The 24,611-nt window shown below is 31.4% G+C and overlaps 2 protein-coding genes across 2 annotated transcripts in view; one reads left to right on the top strand and one right to left on the bottom strand.

The window, feature by feature from the left end:
- LOC137932389 (uncharacterized) overlaps nucleotides 1–14,268 on the bottom strand; it is a 30,098-nt gene extending 15,830 nt beyond the window's left edge. The window contains exons 1-3 of the mRNA XM_068775993.1: nucleotides 14,019–14,268; nucleotides 1,948–2,144; nucleotides 641–823 (exon numbers count right to left, since the gene is read on the bottom strand). Of these exons, the coding sequence (XP_068632094.1) occupies nucleotides 641–823; nucleotides 1,948–2,128 (364 nt within the window). The 5' untranslated portion in view covers nucleotides 2,129–2,144; nucleotides 14,019–14,268. The remainder of the gene's footprint in view (nucleotides 1–640; nucleotides 824–1,947; nucleotides 2,145–14,018) is intronic.
- A 612-nt stretch (nucleotides 14,269–14,880) lies between these two features.
- LOC137932309 (protein I'm not dead yet-like) lies at nucleotides 14,881–24,337 on the top strand. The gene is made up of 15 exons (XM_068775915.1): nucleotides 14,881–14,885; nucleotides 15,798–15,933; nucleotides 16,732–16,884; nucleotides 17,338–17,453; nucleotides 17,958–18,072; nucleotides 18,324–18,426; nucleotides 18,968–19,028; nucleotides 19,410–19,535; nucleotides 20,279–20,393; nucleotides 20,654–20,766; nucleotides 21,160–21,251; nucleotides 22,111–22,203; nucleotides 23,318–23,511; nucleotides 23,957–24,094; nucleotides 24,218–24,337. The coding sequence occupies exons 1-15, from the start codon at nucleotides 14,881–14,883 to the stop codon at nucleotides 24,335–24,337; spliced, it is 1,680 nt and encodes a 559-aa protein (XP_068632016.1).
- Nucleotides 24,338–24,611: the final 274 nt, after the last annotated feature.

Here is a 24,611-nt window from a genome sequence, read left to right as displayed (position 1 = left end):
AAATGACACTAACCTAATGTTAAGTGATAAAAAAATTTCCTTAAGAAAAGTGCTTATTTCGTCATATATCTATCTATCTGTTTAAAAAAAAAACGGTTACCACCAAAGTACTGACTCATCTCTTTATCTCTGGGACCATAATGTTTCGAGACTTGAGGTTTGGTAAGAATATCTTTTTTGTCAGGTAAAGATCTGTTAAGATCGGATTTTTTGAAATTTCATTCTCCGGGGGCTAGAAGGAAGTCATTGTTCGCAAAGGGGGCTAATATTACGTATAATAAACACGTAGAGATGGTATATATTGATATGTGTTGGCGAACATGTGGAATGTATAAACCGATTGAATAATGAAAATAGTGATGGTAATTCAATAATAATTTTACAAAAACTGGGTAACAGTAGACTAATACGTAACAATAGCCTCACAGAACAAAACTAATATACAAAAACTGCACGGGGACACAAACTTTTATTAAAAAAAGGTTAAAACAAATAAAAATATAAAGAGGTTCTTAATGCCCTAGTCGGTCGCCAACAATATGAAACAACGATGTATTGATTTTCGAATATAATTATTTTATTCGTATATCTACGAGTTAAAGGCAATGTAAAAAAAAAAGAATTAATAATAATTACTCACTGGTAAAGTATTCTCCGGTTACACTTTCAACGTCGTATGATTTTGCCGTTGTTGTTACAACAGTTGCGTTGTGCTTCGATGAAACCGGCGAGTTCGTGGTAGGGTGAAATAAATACCGGCAAATTTCCCACATACCAGAATTACTCCACATCAAAACAACATCTCTTGACGGGAGGTAAACATCTGGAACAATGGACCAACGATATATAAGATTAATACAAAAATTAAAATGTTTGTAAGAAAAAATTAATAATAATGTATACATACAAGCTGCCCCGATAGACGTAGTACTGTCAAGTTGGCTCAGTTCAATAGAGAAATACAAATAAAAAAAATATATTTACTATAATATAAACAATATTATGAATGATACAGGCCACCCATAAAATGGAATATTAAACAAGTTTTTGTTATCAAAAAGAGGTAAAAGCTAAATTTAAAAGTTCAGAGTAAAATAAGTTGCTTTTTACGTCGTATGAATAACTTATATTTAATTGTGCTTATATACAGGTCAAACGCTAAGTTACTGTCATCGCACAAAGCAAGCCTAGTGAGCCTTTCATCATCCACACTGTTCTTCAAGTAGCTTTTTAGCCTCTTGTGAGGATAAAAATTTCTTTCTTTGGCGGGCTCTCTTAGCTTCCACTTATACACGCTCATGTTCTCTTAGGTTTCAAATGCTTAATAGCTGCTTTGATTACGTATTATCAAAAAAATTGTATGCTTTATTATGTATCGTCTCTATAAATACATAACCATACGATAACGTATAAAGCATTTAATTTTATGTCAGGTATTAGATTACTATCTCTAAAGATGGTTAAACATCATTAACTAAATAAATTAGCGTTAATAATTAAGACTTCTGAAATAACATTTCCGTATCAGTAACTCTATGTGTGATCACTTACGCGATCTGCGTACGGTCTTGTACCAAAATAGAGCAACGTCCATCGACCCCACCGCCACCACACGTTCGTAATTAATAATATACTCACGGGTGTACGTTATGATTTAGTCCAATGCGTTTAAAGTGACAACCACTTCACACGATCATGATGTAAAACATCACACAATAACATATAATTACACAGAAAAATTTAGGTCGTGTTCGCAGGTGGAACGATATCTAAATATTTACAATACTGTCGCCAAAAAACCATTAACTTATTTAAAAAAAGTATTGTGGCGGGCTGTTGAAGAAAACTAAAACAAGTGAATAATATCTGAGATGAGAAAATACTGGCCAGTAAAATAATGTACTGCACATGAGCAAAAAAAAATATTTGGAATGTTTTGTTACTTACCTTTGCCACCTTCGATGTGTACCCATTTTTCTGTACAAACAGCCGTAATCCACACAAACGTACAAAGACCAACGAGAACTGTACAAGCGAAAAGGATGCGTCTTTCGATGACAAGGGCTTGTAGTAAAGGCCGCCTTTCAGCGCCTGTGGAAGATGCCGTTGACATTTTATCAGTCTCCATCGTTGAGTCAAAGGATCTGTAACAAAAAAAAAACTATTAATACTGTGGATACTTCCTTCACCTAAATATATAGGTTATTGGTTTTAGATGGTGGTTGACTTGGAAAAAAAGGGATAGGAAAAGATGATGCATCCTCCATGTATAGCTCATTTATCAGTAAAAATTGTAAGAAATTTCCTCCTATTTCCTACCATCCTGTTAAAAATGATCACTCAATGCCATATCATCATAACTACTTGTAGTATATATTCTGCAGGGACAGATAGACAATACCTAATTTTAAAGTGAAGTAATCCAAATTTTGAGAAATTTTTTTTTTACTATATTATCGTTACATAATTTATTATTTGTGAAATCGTTAATAATAATCACATAAATAATAAATATCCGATAGCATAGGATATATAAATTAAATGATAACAAATTATCTATCTATTCATGCCTATAAAACCATTACGCTTAAACAATCACTTTGTATATATATTTACAAGAATGTCCCATAAAAGAAATTAGGTCGCAATTTTCAGACTAGTAATGCAAGGAAAATGTCTTAGAAAATCTATTTCACATGTATATGGTTTAGCAAAACTTGCTAGAACGAACGATCATCATATAGTGCAATAAAAATACAACAGGAAGTATATAACATAAGTACAGAGTACAAAAAAAAAACGTGCAAAATAGTGTCGGTACTTGCAAAGCGTACGAATGTTTTTTTTTTTTTAATTTTGTGTTAGTAAGTTATAGAAATAATTTTATTAATATTTTAACATAAAACAATAACATTCTTAAAAGTTTGTCAAATGCCATAATAAAGTACGAAAATTATGACAAAAGCTATATAACACATTTCATGTTATTTTATATTGAATCTGATTATTTAACTCCGCAGAATTTATAGCCTAACACTCTCACTTTTGTTATATTTGGCGCGATCGCGGAGCGGTTTTAATGCATTTGCGCGATTGAAGTTCATGTAAACGAAATAACAAATAATGAATTAACAACGAATAAATCGAAAGAAATAATTTAGTAATTATAAAGATGTCACTTTTTATTGTAGTCTTGTTAAAAGAATATTTTAAATTATTTGAGATACGATTGTTTTTATCTGTCAACATTCAGAGGAAAGATACAAACTGAGATCTCCATCTTAACTAGAAACTATAATTTCATATATTTGTTACTAAAATAAAAAAAATTCAATTAACAAGCAAACAACAATTTCCAGTCAATCATAATCAGCTTCATAATTTCAATCGAAAATCATTCACTGTTGGACAAAAACTAACCCTATAAATTGTTAATACGAACCGTTGGCAGCAGTATGTATCCTGTGTTTTTAGAGGTCATTAACAAATCAATAATCCCTGTAAAAATTATTGCAAAATGTCTATCCTTTAGTGCGATGTTGCTCCCTTATGTGTTAACCCTTTAACTTAAAATAATAAACGGGAATATAAATTATATTGCTGTAAAGATTCTTTAGTCATAAAATTTACAGTATTCTTTGGAGCCGAAAGGTTCTCGTGTGGCGACGAGTCGTTAGACACGGCGTTGCTAGCCCCCGTCACTAGGTGGACTTCCGTCATAATCAATCTTCATTACCTGCATGCGAGTGATGGCATACCGAACATCGATTTTTGGGGGAAAACCTATGCCTTGCAACGGGCGAATGAAAACAATTCAGTGAGCGTTACCAGATTTACAGCATAATTATTTAGATTTTCATAACGACGTCGGAGAGCTTGATCAATATGTGAATCGTTTGATTTTTAGTTAGTCTATTTTGCTAACTAGCTCGGGGTGTTGACAACAAGTATGATCATTTCCTACAGACGCAAGAATAATAAAACTTTATATTCGATGTTCAGTTTTTTAAGTACTACATTTTGTTTGGTGTTAATGATTTCAAATTAATAAAGAGTTATTTTATTATCATATCTTCGAAATTTCGGAAAATTAATGACAGATATGCCTGCTTATTAGCTTCTAGAGCTGAAACCACGGAGCGCAGCGCAGGACAACCTTGTTAAGGTCGGAAGACGCTGGCTGTAAGCTGCTCGTGACCGGTTCTATTAGAACTCTATAGGAGAAGCCTATTTCCAGGACATAACCGTGGACGTTCTATGGCTGAAACGATGATAATGATGGTGATGATACCTGTATTATACTTATAATAATGTTGAATTATATTTGAATGTGTTAATAAAATGTAATACATAAAAAGTTTGTTTATTTTTGAGTAAAAATATGTAAATTTATAAATTAATTTAAACTGTAAATATGAACTTTAAATTGAGTAATAAATTTAACTTTATTTTAAAAAAGTTGAATATTTATTAAAGTGTCATGTTTTACTGTACATTGTTTACCTCGTCTGCTCCAGTCGACCATGTGTTTGCGTCCACCGCTGATTCTATCTACACGCAGGATATCGTAAAATGACGAAACGTATACGTCGGCATGGAGCACGGTATGTCTAATTATAAAACTCGAATAGACAACTCGCGCTTACGTTGTACTAAATTAGAATTCCGAGGATAGAATTAACAATATTATTGAACAATTTTAGGCTAATGACTTGATGAAGCTATCACTTAGTCATGTGAACAATTTACTTAAGTAGTAATAAAAACTAGCGTAATACATTTCACTAATCCCATTCGTGTACTTTGAGGGGTGACATTGTCAGAGACTTTGGTTATCCTAGCGACTAAAACTCTATTAAATGTATGTAGAATACAGAAGAATATTAAGGCACTTCATTAGCCCCATTAAGACTGACCAGATCGATCCACACTTTAATGAAGTTGTGGTTATAATGATGTCGTTTCAATAACACGTATTCAGCGCCTACGAAACATTTAAATTAGTATTCGTTTAACAATGTACGACACGGAATTAGATTTATAATCTTCAATTAATAACTCTATTATCCCAATACATAAAAAATGCAATCGAATCGTTAGATAGTGGATGAGCTTATTCGAAAACCAACCAAACCTTCAGTTAATAGCATTTCTAGCATTGTTCCTAAGGTAACTGTCAATTTATGCTTCGTTAGCTACAGAAGAATTTTTAATGACATAAAGTAAAAACAAGATTGAAATTATACTTGTGAGGATCTATTTTACATCAATGGTCTCTCGTATATAAAACCTACAATTGTAAATACACTGAAAGAACATAACCTTACATATTTATGTTACAATGTTAAAAGAAATAAGAATCGGTTAATAAATTTTAATTTTTTATCACGGGTAATTTAACTCTTTAGTTTTGGATAAGACGTATAATATTCTAAAAGGTCAAAGTCCTGAGATATAAATATAAGTTTAAATAGCTCCCGTAATATATTAACTATCACCAAGCAAGCAGTCGAATTAAAAATAATAATTTTTTTGACTGCGCATAGAGCAGTAATAAACACGTACAAAATGACTATTCCAAACATCTATAACCTTGAAGATCGATTCGTATTTCTGTGAAGAAAATTGAAGTTACAATACGAGCGGATTTACAGCACAAAGTCTATTACGCCCACGCTTGTCTATGCCATCCACGCGAAAGAATTTTGCGTTATCTCCTAAGACGTTAATTTAAAATTTATAGTTCACGCACAATATAATATAACATTACGTGAAACAATGTTGCCATCATTATATTCTCAATCCTTTAGTAACTATTTAATAATAGTTTGTCTTCTTTATTAAGTTTAATACACCATATAGCAAACGAAAACAAGGTCTCCGTTTCGCAGATTTGTTGTTATACATTGAAAGACCTATACAATGCTTAACGTAACTTGTCACTATCGGAAATAATGTACATAGAATTTTCCTACAAATTCTATAATAAAATTATATAATACATAATTAATTTAAAATAATTAGAAATATGGAGAACAAATATAATCAGAAAATCCAAGGTCACTGACATAGCTCGAAGAATTGTTCGTTTGAAGTGAAAGTGGGAGAAGCAAAGCTCTTGTGCAATCCATGGCCCTTGGAGCCGAAAGGTTCTCGTGTGATGATCACGAGCAGGTAATGCGACGTAGGTAGGCCCCTAAGTAAGTGTACCAATATAGTTATAGGTCGCGGTAAGTCATGGGTAAGTCATAGGTCATGGGGATCTTTAGAAAAGGCCTCTACCTTATAGTAGGCATCTATCGACTGATGTGATGATGAAAATGGTAATTTAATACAAAATTTGTTTCTACGATCAAGGGAAAAATTACCTTATGTACATTATGTATACACATGCATACATACATGCGTAATGCTATATTCAACGAAGATCTGAACTACTGAATCTCTTCTAGGCTGATATTACAGAGATACTTTGAACTGTAAATAAGCAGTCGTAAAGATATTTTAAAAAACGCAACGCCGCAGCTGCACAAAATATGAATAGACGGCAACAACACTCAAAAAACTAAAATAAAACTGGCCAATTGCAGTCTTCTCCGTATTCAGTTACGGTTCAAAAACGTTGACCTTAAAGAAGGTAGAACGAATTATTATATAGAGATCTTACTTTAAAGGAACAAAGACAACATTCAACAGCAACAAGTCTGTTCTACGCGAAATAAAATCAGCGTTTATATCATCTACAAGCGTCACATACAATAGAGTATATATAGGATGACATAGTATAGATAATAGAGTATTTATAAAGGACTGAATTCGTACAACACGATACCAAGATTCATGCTGCGCTTTTAACGTCGCTAAAGAAAGGTGAAGGTGGCGCAAAGAAGACGAAGTTTACTCTGTTTTTCAACGGATCATAATTCTTAGCAATCAGAAAAATCGATGCAAGAAGCTGGTGAACCTTTCAGTTAGCATGCAGTAGTACGTAGACTTTATTTTGTTCTAATTTTAGTTCTCTGTTGCTATGTTAATGAAATAAATTTTCCATATAATTTTTTAAGTTCATTAGCGCTTATATTGTTTCTGAAAAGACTACCTTGTACTGCACTATTTTTTAATAATTTCTTTTCGTAAAAATTAAAAATACGTTGCATCAAAATATCGTAGGCAGAAAAAAATATTGTTTTTTTTTTCTTAAAGTCAAATGTTGCATCAAAGAGGTGTCACGTTTGCTTCGGATGGTGGACATTTGCCAATTGAGTAATCAATAAAACATTTTAAGATCTGGCACTAATTATCGCGGACGTTGTATTGTCAACTTTGATGGATTAGTTGACTACTTTTTTACCAATAAATAACGGGATACACTGCATTCACGTTCACCTAGGGCTATAAAACGTTCAGTTCACGCTTTACCTTTATTCTATCGTAGCTTATTATGTAAAGTTTATTTTATATGAATTATGGTGATAATAAAAGAAGGTAGGAAGTATATCATCAAAATATCTTTATAAGCTGCTAATGATTTAGGCTTGTCAAAAGTGAACATCAGCTTATATCTTGAACAGGCTTCTGAAGCCAGGTTCAAAATTAAATTTTGGTTAAGGAATAGGAGTCTGGTTAGTAAATATGAATGTAAATGTTTTGCAAGAAGACCTTTCTTTTTCTTCTACGTAGATTGACCACAGCACTCGCACAGTGAATCCAGAGAATGCGTAGAATTTAAGTCTATTTGGTTTTCTATATACGTATATAATTAATTACGAACGTATGTTTATCTATGTAGAATAATATGGCAAAGATGTAAACATAGACAAGTTCTTTCAAACTATTAAATTAAAATTCTTTATTAGAATGAAACGTACGCTTTCATGGTATTAACAATGGTGTCGCAACTATATAAATGAGAAAAGGAATGTTTATGGTGTGCAGACGATGTTTTATGAATATTAAGTTTCTTTATTGCTCATAAATGACAAAACGTATTAGTTGATGAAGTCAAGACACGATAGTGGGATGAGTGCATGACGGGCACGAACGCAAGGCGTCGAGGGGACTGGAGTCTGAGACGACGACCGTCTGACGCGCCGTCACTGTTTACAGTCGACTAACTTCGTCCGAACACTTCATGTATCGTTTATTGCTATTCTTAGTTTTTATTGTTTAATCTTGCCTATTGGAACTACGGATAATGTTTACGAAAGTAAAAACAAATTAATTACAACATGACAATAACCTTTAATTTGATATTCTTGTATAACAATTTTATTTTCTAATCAAAATAATGGAATAAGTTAACAAAGTTAAATAATTAATAATTATTTTTATTTCAAGTTTAAGCCTTTCTGGAATATACATATATTTTGTAGCCTTATATAAAAAAGAACGTGAAATTAAGCTTCTATCGGTTTAAAATTGTAATAGAAAATACTAAAGAGTGGAAATATGCTACCATTGCTTATATAAGTCAGTGAAGAGGTAACAGTGTGGTTTTGTGATACGAAAAAATCTTAGATAAGATGCACATTATTTAATAGCTCATTTAAAACTATTTAAATGTACCAAGTACACAAAATCCTTCTCCTTCTCAATCGTGAAGTCTTGCTAGAGTGGTCGTGTTAATACCACAATCGGTTCTGGCGCCCCTACTGCTCTCTCTGTGTTTCACCATGTAGCTTGAAACGCGTCCATGAGATCGCATGTCTTCCACTTAGCCTTGTATCACCAAACGTTCCATTTGGTCCTCATTACGAATGATATGTCCAAAAAACTTGACGATTAATATTTGGACTATCAACGATAATCTCTCTTTTATGTTGAGCTGTTTAATGGTCGATATACAAAATCCACATATCCTCAAAATGAAATATAATTATGGATTTCCTTACAATTTTTTCTTTATATTCGATAGAGTGATATAATACCAGAAGCTACTGACCTATCGCGTTCCAATAAGAAAAGTAAATGAAATATATTTTAGTATAATCACTAAATTTATTCATAAAATATGAAATTATTAAATTCATTTTGACATGCAGCTGCATCAGTCACTATTCAAACGAAAATATTAACTTGCAGCGAGTGAATAGTTCATATATGAAAATGCTCAAAGCATCAATAATTACGTAGATTTTTGGGCATTGTCGCTTCTTTCTACTTAATTAACTTTTTTCCCTGAATGTATATAAGAAAATTTTAAAAATAAATAATGAAATTTGTTGTTATTCTTAAGTTATAGAGTGATAAGGGTAAGTAGGGATTTATTTTGTTATTACACATTTTGATTTTTATTATTCATTTGAAGCGCTTGTTGATCAAATGAATTATAAAATTTTTAATCAAATTTACGACAACTTGTAAGTTTATATCTTTAACTTCGTCCCTGATTATGACTTTGTAGTCAGTAATTTATTTAATTGATTAGAAATTGTGTGCATTTTCGCTCCCCATAACAACAACGAGCTGAATTTTTTACATTCATAATTTAATTAATGCGTGCTCCTGCCCTCATGTGGTAATATTGTTTCGGCTCATAGATGCCCACTGCAAGCCACAAGCCTCCCTCTGCAGGTAGGTTGCAGTGTGATATTTTAGTACGCAGGGGTCGCTGCTGCCGTCAATCTGAAAACTTATTAGTGAATAGTGGTAATCCTAAACAATGAATGTACAAAGTGTGAATTATATTAAATTGTATCCCGGAATTGAACCCGCGATCTCTCATCGTCCTTTTTAAGACGTGTTTATTGAAACACTTTATACGAGATATGAGTTGATGATCCATTGCATGATTTATTATATTTGTAAAGTAGCTCAAAGTTATATTGACATTTGTCTTAAAGTGTGTCGCTCCCGGTCACATCCATTAAATTTGGCCGTTCTTTATTTGACTCGTCTTTCAACGGCTAATGTCGAACGAAAGAACTCGTAACGCAAATTAAAATAAAGTCTCGTTTGAACCGAATGTCCTCATTAACCGGATAATGGCTTTAAACGTGGGACCTGCTCGACTTATCTCTTCTTTGCGCTGCTAATTTCTGTAATAAAAATTGCGATTTGGGTAGGTGTATAGAAATCTCTGACTTTGCTTTTCGAAAAAATATATGTGTACATGTCGAAGGTACAGATTCAGTATTTTGCTACTCTATCTTGATATCATTACGAGGTATAATCCATGTTACATTAAAATAACATAATTTTTCTTTAAAAAATCATCTTATAGTCCATCAACGGCGTAATGCCTTCACAAATCGATTAGACAAACCAGTCTTGTGCCAACGTAGTCAACAAGAAGCAGGTTGCTTATATGCATCCGCCTACAATAATTACATTTCTACAATTCGTCGTTTCAGCCGATAAACCCCCCCGGAGAGACATAAACCTCCTCCAAAGATATCTATGGGAGATATGCTATGATCGTCACGCATGGCAGACGTGTTAGCGATCGCATTGTGGGCAGTATTGTACGCAAAGACTGCTGCCACTCCTTTGGATACCTGTTTGTGAGCGGTGGCAATCGTATAAAATTAATGTCCTAAGTGTGAATCATACAAGATTGTTTCCCGGGAACCAACCCCATGACCTACGACCGCAAGTCCACTACCGCTGGGCTACCACTGCTCATTAAACTATTTCAACTTTCTCGACAATTGCTTATTTACAAATATGTGTCTGCACTACAATAACTATTACTCAACAACACTCTATTTTACAACGCAGTCATTTTGACATACATATAAATAAAAATGCACATGGTATTTACTACTTTCAAATATATGTCATAATTATAGCAAATTTTCTACCTAATACTCGTGTTCTGCCAAGTTTGGTTAGAAACAATTTTAAACTTCTCGCTAAACAAACTTGACACCATTGTTAGTGAAACACAAAATTTATAAGTTAAACAAGATATAAATTTATATTGATAATTAAGCAAAATAAAGCTTAAATGTTCAGTATCGTTTTGTTTAGTATAATCATTGATTGACCAGTAATTGTAATAATTAATGAACAAGTGATTTGACGAATTTTTCGTAATTATTTTACTCCACTAATAGAGTTTTCTATAGCAATTCTGATGTCGCACAGATTTGATTTCAAACGCGTGAAATGCATAAAGCTTGAGCAAACAAACCGTATCTCTGTTTAAAGAGGTGAATATTGAAAGCCCGTACGTCCGCTACGGGCACGCTATCAACTTCACACTCGGTATCACCTCGTGGAATCAGCTAAGTGAGCTATAGCTTGTTGATATCGCTCAGGTGTAATAGATAGTGAACCTTGTTTTAGTTCAAAAAACATATAATTGAATACACAGACAAAATTAAAATAAGCTTTCACCTATTTGAAAAAATAATGTTACACAAATATATATATATATATATATTTAAGTGCGTGTGTGTCTGTAATTTGTATGAATATATTTAATCTCCTTTTATTTAAACCATTCATAACGATTTTAACATGCCAAAAAGAATATTCTTGCCCAAAAAATTTTTTGCAATTGTTTGAAAATTATTGAACGCTTTCTTAACTCTTGTTGTGATTGAAAATTCGTAAAATTCGTTTTCAGCCGACCTTAACACAGCAAAATATATATTTATACAATAAATATCATAAATTTTATGAGTCTAAGCCTTATGATTCTGAAAATATCGTGGTGGATCGGTACATGGCGGAAATATATTTAAATATATATAAATTTTGTTAATTCCTTTTATTCGACATTAGGTTAGGTCTAGTAGCATTTAATTAGGATAGGCGCCTATCTGTTCTTATCGAGAATCGATGTAAATTACCGCGGACTCAGGTGATCGCGTAAGCGAAATTGTTAACTCTTGTTTCTACATTAAGAAAATTGTTATGTAGTTTGTCACGCAAAATTAAGTTCCATTAGGAACTCAAACATTATAAGATTTAACGCTCTTAAATCATAGTCTAAGTATGATAATCGTGTAATTAATATCTAATCTTCATATGAAGTAGCATTTAGTGATACGATAAATTATTATTTCTGGCTTTGCATGTCACTCCTGATGTACAAGTTGCCTAATCGTTAAAAAGCTTCTATATATAATTAATGTTTGCGTTGTGTGAAAGTTGGCAGCGAAATGAAGCGTTTTCAATGTCTTTATTTCTAACGAACTCGTACTAAGATTTTAATGTAGGAAACAGAAAACATTAATTGAGTAATAACATTTACTATGAGTCATATCTTATCAACATTTAGAACGTTCGTAGAAATTATATTTCTCTGGACAGGTTTTCATGAAACGATTCGAATTAAAAATCTCTTTTAATCGTTAATAAATCTAAATAAAATATGTTTACCGTGTACTAAAATTAAAATACGTGAAATACATTACAACTGAATTTTTTTTATATTAAATTTAATTTTTTGTTATAAATTAAATTAAGCATGTGAAATATCAATTTATTAAACCAAAAAGAAAAATCTAATTTAACATTGTTTAGGTGACATTTGGCTACGAAAAATATGTCTTTTCACACCCAACGACATTAAAATATTCGGAAGTCTAACTCTGAAATTAGTTGCATTATTTAGTTACATATATTGTAAAATTATTGGGTAAGTCGTAAATGTGTCGCCTTATTCAACCAATACAAAGTCTGCTGTTTCCGGTTGAATGGCACTATTTTGTAAATCGCGTATTTATATTTAGTTTCAATAATTTTCAACCACAGTTTTTTTTTTCTTGAAAACCTTTTAGTACTTACAATATAAAATAGGTATTACCGAGATAGAAATATAACTTAATATGTATCAACAACTGATTTGTTTGTACATCACCATCTGACGGGGTGAAATTCGTTTCACCTAATAGTCACTCATCATCATTACATGTCAGCCACTAGACGTTCAATGCAAGCTACGCTTGACCACGTTGGCCAGTCGTAAGCTGTCTGCATCCATCGACTCCCCGCGACCTTGACTTTGTCGTCGGTCAATACAAAATAATATATAACAGTCAATTCCATTTTTAAAATTACATAGTTAAACGTTTTCCACGGCTAAACTAATGTTTTTCAATATAATATTTTCTAATTAATGAATATCATATATTAATACTTCCTATCCTATACCAAAAAAAAGAAAGATGTATAAAAATTATAAAAATCCTTTAAATTGGTCCAGCCGTCCTCAAATATTATGTCGTGTAACGAATACGATTGTTTTATGAAAATTAATTCAAGCGTGAAAACAGTTTGAATTGAAATATACATTTGGTTACAAATGTATTTCCCTTGTTGAACGAAATAAAAAATAATCTCTGAGAAATAACGTATTTTACTGCAAAGTATTAGTTAAAAAATAAAACAGATTAAGAGTGTATTTAATGTCGTACTATTGTAAAAAAATAAGCAAAGTATTGTCATCTAATAGCTAAGTATTTGTTGTATACGGTTTCATTGCTTTAACATGTTACTATTCCGATCTCCGAATGTAAAGAAATAATGTTGCTGTAATTATAATCTCTCATTAAGATTAATATTATGTTTATTGCTGGTAACACTTAAGTTTAATATTAATATCTAAGCGCCATATCGTTAATAATCTTTTAAAATAAATAGCTTATTTGTCTTATTATGACTGGTCAAAATAAAACAGCAATTCTGCTACATAATTTAAATAATCGTATTTATCTCATTGGTTACATATATTTTTAAAGTTAATGACTTAATTGTTAGAAAGATTGTGTTCAATAAATATATATTTTTTTTAAATAAAATTGCATGCATCTCAAGTTGGTTAAACGATATAATACGAGAAACATTGGTAATGGTATAACTTGAAAATATTTTCATTTCTTTATTGTGTACAATATATATCTATATACACATATATATATATACATATACACATACACACACACATACATACACATATATATATATTATTTCCAAAATTATTTTAAAATAAATCAAACCGTATATTTGAGTGCATATATACAAAAACAATTAATAATACAGGTGTAAATTAATGAAAGACATCTGACCTGTTGATGAAATTCAAGCTGTCCACGGAAACTGTTGAATTGCTATCATGAATAATTAACAACTTCAGGCATCTTTTACAACGAATATGTCTAATAACACCATATATCACAAACCGTTACAATTTCTACATATTTAATATTCATATAGTGAAAAGTGAACACCGGTAAATTGATTTAACTTCGATTAAATAATAGTATTATTTCGATTTTCGCGCTGTTTACGTCGAATGGAATAATGAAGACGCGCGTTCCGGGCCGCTGAGCCGCCCAACTGACGGGCGGGAACAAAAACTCTCACGTGGCCCGGTTACCCTGGGCTGCGCATACTCGCTTGTTGCTGGGTTTCGAGATATCAACGTCGTCGCTCGCTACCTCTACGTGTATTAAATTGTTAATTATTATCTAAAATTATCGTACAGCGTAAATTAACTAAAATCACTTATATGCATTGCACACCTTTTACTATTATAAAAATATATATTGAAGGCAAAATTGCGGTATATTTTGCATAGTCGAATACAAAACAACTATTCACAATTCTCTAAATTTTTTGACAAACTTGCAATGTTTTAAGTATGATAAAATACCCAATATTCAATTAAAATACGTTAAGCCTGAACTTACTATAACTCTCTTGAAAGATAATTTTTTTGAGTGACCTTTTTTGATAAATTGTTACTGGCCGTTCGCCTATCCGTGTTCTTTTAAATTTAAAACAAATCATTTGTTCTTCTTTTAATATATGTCATAAAGATGCTTTCAGTTTAATTTTTAAAGGAATTGTGTATAAATACATACATTAATTTCGGGAAACATTATAGCTGTAAGATCGTATAGTGTTAATTTAAAAGAATAATCCGCCATGGTGTAAGTAAATTATACATAAATCAATAAAATTAAAATTTAGACTGACAGTTTGGTGATCATTTGGTGATCATATTTTCAATTCCATATTTTCTTGTGTTGAAAATTTTCTTAAAAACTTTTCATTATGATATTTAGTAGAATATAGTTTAGTATTTTTAATGTGACAAGGCAAACTGTAAAGTATGCTTTTATTCTGTGTACCCTGAAGCTCTTCTTAAGACTTACAATCAGTATTAGGAATTTTAAAATTCTGCACAACATTTTTTTGTTCTAACCTTTTTTTATACTCTAGAAATGTAAAATTATTAACTGTTTGGTTTCGTTATAAACCTTTTTTTACGTCATGGTTCTTTTTACTGTATACTAAAAATGTTTTAATCTTAAAATGTTTTCTACATAGTCTTTGCTAGCGGCTAAAGAAATACGTAAGAATGAAGTAAAAAAATATTAAATGCATATGTGCTCTTTGTCTCTTGTCGTTTCTAAATAAATTCTTGCGTAGTAGTTCTAACAAATAGAAAACTTTACTCTTCCTCACGAACGATTTTCATCTAAAATCATGTCACGTAGAGTTCTCAGAAGAATAAAGGATGAAGCTATGTATTAATGAGTCTGTTTATGAAGAGTAATATTTAAGAATATAAATTTTAAATTGAACATCAAGTTTATTATTCAAATATGTTACAATAAATTAATAATAAGCGTTAACATTGTTATTGTCAAAGGTATAAAATGTTAATATTTATAGTTATCGTTATGCATGCAACTATTTTGCATGTAAACATGAAATTATTTAATGTTCTGAAATTATTTTAGGCATAATACCGATCTATGTGCTAACAAATACAAAAAAAGAGTTAGAAGTTGATTAACTGTACTATTGACTGTTATAAAATGCTCTTTCATTTACAGTTTCGGCAAAGCACCTGAAGACCCCGTGCTTACTTTAAAGCAAAAAGCGAAATTGTTCTTTGTGGCGCATTGGAGAGGAGCAATGTCCGTAATTGTACCGATTGTCGCACTGGTTCTCGTGTTACCCGAATGCCTAGTAAAGTTTATTCCCATTCCATTTTAATGCTAGTCGTTCCATAAACCATATTTTAAATATAACGACCACTCTTAGTACTCATACGAAAATTTTCTGATGTACAAATGCTTAGTTTGGTCTATCGCAGAATGCACAGATATCAGAAGAGAATATTGACAAACCAAAATTTACATTTGGTATTAGTTACGTTACAAAACTGATGAATTATGTTGTACGTTGATTTCAATAATGATTACTTGATTTGGTCCGTCTTTACCCGCGTTCCGTTTTGTTACTTTGGTGAATTTTTTTTTAATAACGAAAACGTTAAACACACTTGAATTTTATAATTATTGAACGATTGATAAACTTTATATTTAAATACCTTGCTTCGATGATAAGTTTATATTAACATTTACCGTTGGGTTTTTTTAATTAATAATTATCGTCGAAGCTTTGTTTTACTTAGTTCAGTAGTACGTTTTTACGACCGACGCAATTGGGACCGAATGAACTTTGCGTTAACAGGGCGAAATGACATTAAGTAGAAATTTATCTTCATTTATAAATGTACGTTTTATAACAGGAGCTTTTGTTTGGTTTTTAAACTCTACTTAGGTTTAAAGTAATGTTCGAATCTTACTTAGTTCCAATTATTAGTAAAACAAATGTAAAACTAACCTAATTCTTAAGAATTATTTTCGTAACAAGTTAATTGGACCTGTGAACATCGCGTCTCAATATCTGTCCAAATCGTCCTGAAAATCACACAGCTTTCGGAAATTTGGAATTTTGTATATGGAATTATGATTGTTTCAGCCTCACCAATGGTGCGCTTATTGTCTGATTATCATGGCATTCTTCTGGGTGACCGAATGCATACCTCTACCCGTTACTTCCTTCTTGCCGATGATAATATTTCCCATAACCGGAGTCAACAGCACCTCTGAAACTTGCAAGGCTTATATGAGTGTAAGTTAATTTATTATCTATCCTAAGTAAGAAAAGGACCAATATTTAGCCACTTCCGCACATGCAGTGGTAGTCGTGCAACAACAAAGTGCACCCACTGCCCGCCAGCCCGCTGATAAATGCGAATGCGGCAAACAATGCGAATCACACAACCGCCACCACCAAATTACTCAACACGTGTTTCACCCCTCCACGGGGCATCTTCAGGAGTTACACAGAGTTACACTGTGTTACTTGTTGTTTACACACCGATTAGTGCCAAACACAGAGTCTTGACTCTGTGTTTGGCACTAATCGGTGTAAAATAACTCCTGAAGATGGCTAAATATTGGTCTTTTTCTTACTTAGGATGGACTTCCGCGAGGTAACGCCTGATTCCATTAAATATTATCTATCCGTTTAATACGTATCTATAAATAAAATTTAAATTTATAAAACTTAAAATGCCCACAGGACAGTTTGATGATGTTTGTGGGAAGTCTCATTCTAGCTACGTGTGTTGAACAGTCAGGACTTCATATTCGCCTAGCTTACTGCGCCGTTCGTACTATTGGGTTTACTCATTTTAGGTAAATATTTTCTATTATCATTAGCGCTTTGTTCAAAAAAATTGCTGCAGACAATGTTAAAATTACGGCATATAAGGGACACCTTTTTCATAATAAATAAATATTATTTTATGTAATGTAAATTTGAGAAAGATAAAATATATATATATGAATGAGCTACGAAAATGTACGCCAATAATTTCTTTTAAAATTGCTTTAAGAAAGCATGATTAAATTTTAAAAATGGCTCTTAAAATTTATATAGATTTTTCGATTCTGATAAGGCTAATTTGAATGACATTACAAGTTCTTCGCTTTGATACAAGGCCCGTAAGTTCAATGATTACTGAAACTCCCTTTTTTAATTGAATGTATTAAGGTAATTTATAGTGGACTAACGTTTCTGTTCAACATCAAAAGATTGTTTTGATAGTTGTGCCACGTCACCAACGTTTAATAAGTTTGATTGCTTTAAATAAAAAATTAAAGTAAAATTAAAATTTAAATCGATTTATTTTCCCACAGGCTTTTGCTTTCAATGTGCTGTGTTACAATGTTTGTTTCTATGTGGCTAACAAATACTGCCGCTGCGACAATGATGGTACCTATTAATTTTGCTGTATTGCGAGTTTTCGAACAAGTGAGTTTTCAGATTAATATACTTCAATATTACAAAATGTATATATCTGTCCGTAGTCCATGATTGTTTTATTTTTTAATTTATGAAGATGGCAGGTGCTGTTTCAATGACAATGTGTCCTACTTTCTTCAATAAACTTTAGGTTTATAGTATGAGCTTACTGGTAAGCTGGTAACGTAGCACTTCAACATAATGACAGTATTTTCTGATTTATTTTCGACATCTGAACTAACCTTATTACGTTATTGTAGCAAAAATTGTTGAAAATCTATGATACCACTCCTGATGGGGAAAAGATTGCATCTGACATAACTACATGCTACTTTTGTGCAGCTGCATATTCTGCTACAATAGGTTTGTATTAGATGCAAATAGTTTTATTATTATACAATTAAAAAAAACTATTCGATTTTTTAAAATACGAAAGTAGTTATTAGTAAGCCTTTCTTCGATATCCTCTATCAGTTTTCTCTAAAGTGTTTATTATATCTGTTTTTAAAGTTTTCTCGTTGTAGTTCAAATTTTGTTAAAAAATTTCAGGATTTTTATTACATTTTAAGCTAATAATTATACCAGTTTCTAATAGAATCAGGCGTTACCTCGCGGAAGTCCCTCCTAACTAAAAAAGGTCTAATATATACCTACTTCCGCTATGCAGCAGTAGTCGTGCAACGAAATGCACCGCCCGCCAGCCTGCTGATAAATGCGCGTGCGGTAAACAATGTGAAATACAACTACCACCGTTAATCTACTCTCTTTGAGTAGATATTTTTCTTAATATATAAGTATATTACTTCAAGTTTAAGTTTTGAAAGTATCGTTCGCTTCAAGTAGCAATCGACTTTTATTTTCTTATAAAGAAGAAAACTTTAAACTATTCCTGTGGTTTTTGCAGGTGGCATTGGCACGTTGGTCGGTACTGCTAGTAATTTAGTGTCAAAAGGACTTTTACAGAAGTATGTTGCATTATTTTAATGTATTTTTAAATTTTGAACATAGTTATTTTAACAATACATCCGCCGTAACGCAACGTATTGGAGGTAAGTGCAGGTGGGCACGCTAGATAATACGCTGAAAACATGGTGCCTTAAAGTGAGTGGAGGTTTGGACCTGCAAGTGCAACCAAAGGTATCCCATCACAAGTTGGGCAGACGATATCGTAAAGGTTGTCGTAAGACGCTGGAAGCAGCAGGTCAATTTCAACGAGTCCCGTTGGAAATCCGTGATCCTGGTGGGGGGGGGGGCTATGTTCTGAAGTACACATCCTACTAATAAAATAATAATATTTTATAGTTAATATTTTGTATGTACCTAATAAAATGTCTATCTGCTTGCAGGTCGTATCCCGCATCCCCAGAATACTATTCCTTTCCGAAATTCTCTGCCTTTACCATCCCATTAATGATTCTTCTAGAGGCTTCTATGTTCTTGTCATGTATAGTAGTGTTTCTTGGATGGATGAGGTAACGTTGTTTATTATTATTTTTTGTCTTACTCAGCCAACAGGAGACTTTTAAATTTAGATCAATGTATTTAATATGACTGTCTAAGCTGACGTGAAAAAAGTTTCAATATAAATATCACGTCATTTGCGATAGGCGCGGCGCCTTTAAACCGGAAGAGTTATTAGCCACAACTGTTTTAGTTGCAGATTTATTTGTTACTGAACTAGGGCGCTAATAAGTTTTTTGCTTAAGGACAAAAAAAATCATCAATAATCAGTTCTCGGAGATTATTTGTTAAATTGGGCGTACCTCAAAGCCTAAATAGGTCTATTTTTATACCTCACTTATGTTTGACAATAATAGCTTAGCTTTACTTTGTAATCGCCAACCATCACAAAGTAATCTTTGCAGATGATACATTTTTAATTATAATAAGGTGACAAGTAATCATAGACGACGTAAACAGTACTCCCTCAAAAGGGGTACGTTAGCTTATTTTCTAATATATCAATCAGATCCTCTTAAAAAGATTGAGTTGCGAGCATTCCTCTTGCTTCGCCAGTACATAGTATATACTAATATATTAAAAATCTTCAAAATGTGCAAGTCAATAACCGAGTAATCATATTTCAATATTGCAGCTTTATTGGACTAGCATTAAACGTAAAATAGTGTTGCCCCCATTCCGATGTGCCATTTGCATTAGAATATATCTTTCTTTGTTAATATTACATGTATATTAAATTCAAGTTTTATTTTAGGCCCAATAGCGCCGCTGCGAAAAAAGCTATAATAACTCCCGAGGGAATAAAAGCTGCCAAAGCTGAAGTTGAAGCCAATTGGATAAAATTAGGAAAAGTGACATTTTGGGAATACGTTAGTTGTACAATATTTATATTCGTTACTATTTTTGTAGATTTATTATATTTGTATGTACGTTAAAAGCATAAATTAGTAGCATATGTGGCATAGCAGCACAAAGTTAATGTTAATATGAAATACATGCACAACAAAACAATATAAGAGTTCGTGGTTAGAGTAATAAATAGAATCATACAAAAATAAAATTACTGTTCATTACAAACAAACGAAAATTAAAAACAAGGATGCTGTGAAATATTTTTAAAATGTTTCAGATGGTTATTATATTGTTTGGCGGCTCGATGGTTTTGTTCTTTTGCCGTTCGCCACAAATGTTCACGGGATGGGGAGACTTCCTAGAGAAGACATTTAAGACTAAACCAAAGTTGTGAGTTCCTGTTAATACTACATTTTTACTATAATATTAATTATGTACATATGTTTAACTAATAACAACTATGTAATGCACATTGAATTTATATATTACGATATTGATCTAAGGAATTAATAACGAGCTTTTTTGTACAATGCATTTTTAATTTTTTAGTCTATTGTTTTATCTGCAAGAATATGTATTTTAAATGCTTATTACAAATTTTCATCTTTATATATAATAGATTGAATGAGTTGACTTAAAATGCATTCGAAATAAAGGTGTCTGATAAATTGTGTGCCAAAATTAATATCAATATAAGTTTCAATTATTACTAATAACTCTATGTAAAATGAAAGATCGGCTTTAATTTTTTATGATTAAAATATACTTAAATATTTATTACAGTATACGAGACTCGTCTTTGGCAGCTTTAGTAGGCTTCCTTATGTTTCTAGCACCGTCGAATTTAAACTTTTTCAAAAACTTCACTGTGAAATGTAAGTATATTTAAATAATTACACTTAAAATCAAGCTTGCTTAATTTTGTGGTTGTATAAGATTTTATCGTTTGCTCAAAAACTCTTAGGACTCTGTGTTTGGCACTAATCGGTGTAACATAACTCCTAAAGATGCCCCGTGGAGGGGTGAAACACGTGTTGATTAGTTTAATGGTGGCAGTTGTGTAATTCGCATTGTTTGCCGCATACGCATTTATCAGCGGGCTGGCAGACGGTACACTTTGTTGCACGACTACCACTGCATGTGCGGAAGTGGCTAAATATTGGTTCTTTTCTTACTCGAAAATTTTTGAACCGTACAGTCTGAAAGAATTAATTGTTTAATCAGCAATATTTTTATACTCGAATATTTTACCAAACGTATGTAAAGGTACTTGAATTTTCTCTCTGTTAAATCCAACATGTCAAACTCACTTTTAAATAAACCCACGTTTAATGTCACGACCATCACGGTAATTAAAATTATTTTAAACTTGGAGCATGGTATCGCTCCTACTCTTTATGATTAAAGCTAACTTCATGATCGGCTATACTAAAAATCGAAATGCTTCACCAAAGAAGCGATCGTAGATATCGGTAGTTACTTTACTCCTATAAGACTTAAATCTTATGAAATAAGAGAAATCGTGGACTTCAAAAATTAATTATATCGAATGCTTTTTTATCAGAAAAGATATGTTATCATGACCAAATTAGAATATATTTACTTAAGTTTTTATTCACGAAAAGAAAAGTTAAACTAACTCAAGATAAATTAATACTTGTAATTATCAAACAACGTAATTCTTCAAATCACAATTTTAATATTTTTCTATTGCATTTTATTTAAAATTTTCAGACTACGAACAGTTATCAAAGAAGCCTGTCACTTCTGTAATTGATTTTCCAAAGATGGATGCTACATTGCCATACAGTTTTATGTTTCTTTTGGGTGAGTTTGCACATGTTTTATGATTTTTAAATCAAATTACGAATAACATTTATTAGAGCATAAATATAAAATCTCTTTCTAGTTAAAAACCTATTTGGAAGTCAAAAATATTAGAGACTAATTATATTTATGCATTTATTAAATTAAAATTTATGCTGTTTTTAAGTGAATTTCTTACATAATCTAAATTGTATGGTAGACAAAAATAGATTTGAATTGTAAAATAAGTGGATCACGTTTTTGTTCACTGATAAACTTAATTAACGTCAACAATTGAAAGAGAAAAATTTGTTACATTTCTACGGCCTTACTAAAAATCATGTTAGATTCATCAATTATTTAAAATATGTCAGTCTTATCGTTGATTAGCAATGAAAATTATGTAAAAAAAATATTAATTTTATTAATGGTTAATTTTCCAAGTATAGGATTGTTGTCTATGTCTTTCATTCCTATAGTATTTAAATATATAAATAGACCCAAAGTTAAAATTTTTGTGGCCAATATATTGGCCCGATAGAAAAAACGAGGCTCGATACCTATCAATTTCATCCCCATATATGTTGAGCATTTTTTAATGGTTCGGCTGTTTTGAGTGATTTTTTGTGAAATTATGTGGTTCTTTCAGACAGTTTAATGTAGTACATTGTAACTGTTAGGTGAACAGTCGTAGTTTTTTGCCTCAAACCAGCTAAGGTCTAGCTAGGTCTAGGTTTAGGACTTCGGTATTATGTAGCCACAGTCAGTCATTGCTATTTAAATTTCGGAACGATACTTGATATGAATATTTTTTTTAGCAAAGTAACTATTAACATTAACTTTGCAGGGCTTATGAATAAAAAAATCACATACGAAATTTTTCTCTAACCTATCTTAAAAGCTGCTAGAATTCACGTAAAATAATTTGTATGAATTTCATTTGTTAAGTAGCACAATATGGTAAAAAAATTAATTCTCTGAAGCTGCTGCAAAATTTAATGTTTTAATTACGGTTCGGGCAAAGTAAGAGTATTTGCGAATCAGTAAACAGTGGTAGTATATATAGTGATAACATATTGGTTAATAAAATTAATGTTATAATATTAGTTTAATATCTAAATAAATATATTTACAGGAGGTGGATTTGCGCTATCGGATGCTGCTAAAAAGAGTGGTTTAAATGAAAAAATTGGGCAATCGTTAAACATGTTAAAAGCTTGTCCTAATGTCTTAGTTATTTTGTTTATAATTATAGTTGTCGTTTTTGTGACAAACTTTGCCTCGAATGTCGCTGTTTGTAACGTGTTCGTACCTCTCGCCATGCAACTCGTAAGTTTAAAATATTTGTTATTTTTTAAGACATCTCAAGTTCTCCAAAAAATATTACGAAAAATATTTTCAGATTAAATCTTAAATTTAAGAAGACAACATACATTACCTAAAAATAGTGTCTATCTGTTTATATGAAATATAAAAAATATGTAATTAAAAACAGAAACGCTTGACAAACACCACTATCCCGCGATATTTTAGTTTATCATATTCATATAGTGCGAAAAGAATATTAAAATGATTTGGTTTATGTAGTCGTTTGTCAGCTAATTTATAAAAAGAATAAGACTAAGATCTTTTAAATGTTATTTAATATTTTAAATGCTATTTAATATTAACTATCGAAATATTCGATGATATTTATTAAATTTTCATTACGTATTAAAAAAATATATATTATTTAGTCTTACAAATTTTTAAATAATTCAGTTGTATTATACAGGCTAAGCAAATTGACAGAAATCCTCTGTGGTACAATTTAGCCGGAGGACTCTCTTCCTCGTTTTGTTTTATGTTGCCAGTTGGGACGCCTGGCAATCTCGTTGTACAAAGCGCTGCAAATATACCTACTTCAAAAATGGTATCTTTTTTACTATATCTATATATTACCCTGTGTTAAATAGAACTCTTATCATTACAATGGGTTTATTAATTTTCTTTTGAAAGTTTTATAATTAGTACAATGTATTTTTTTTTTCCACAGATAATAGCAGGATTTTTGCCGACGGTGTTCTGTATTATTTTAACTTGGCTACTTACTTATCTTTGGGCGCCCATTATATGGAGTGACCTGTTGACTGTACCCGATTGGGCACATACATAAATATTAAACAATTACGTTATGATTAATATTTTTTCCTCGAATATAATTTTGTAGTAAATCAATGTAGTTTTATTAAAATTAGAATTAAGACCGTCGTATTCCATATATTATAATAAACTTTTACTATTAATGTTGATGGATAGGCTTATTAGGCTGTTACATTTTACCGGCCTTGTAAATATATAAGTGCGAAAAAGCTCATGTTTACAATAATTATTACTACAATAATTTCTGCTGTTAATTATCTAATTTATTGAAGAAAATATTTATTTTA

The sequence above is a fragment of the Battus philenor genome, unplaced genomic scaffold (genome assembly GCF_028537555.1).
Source record: "Battus philenor isolate CCGP_79_NKW_IND1 unplaced genomic scaffold, ilBatPhil1.0.hap1 SCAF_9, whole genome shotgun sequence".
In the NCBI taxonomy this organism is placed as follows: domain Eukaryota; kingdom Metazoa; phylum Arthropoda; class Insecta; order Lepidoptera; family Papilionidae; genus Battus; species Battus philenor.
Note: the sequence above shows the minus strand (reverse complement) of the source record. Positions and strands in the feature narration are given on the sequence as shown.

Excerpts from the sequence above, each read along its gene's own strand:
- LOC137932309 (XM_068775915.1), top strand. Across the intron at positions 20,767-21,159 it reads TTTAAGACTAAACCAAAGTT|TATACGAGACTCGTCTTTGG; the intron begins GTGAGTTCCTGT and ends TATTTATTACAG. Across the intron at positions 24,095-24,217 it reads ATATACCTACTTCAAAAATG|ATAATAGCAGGATTTTTGCC; the intron begins GTATCTTTTTTA and ends TTTTTTCCACAG.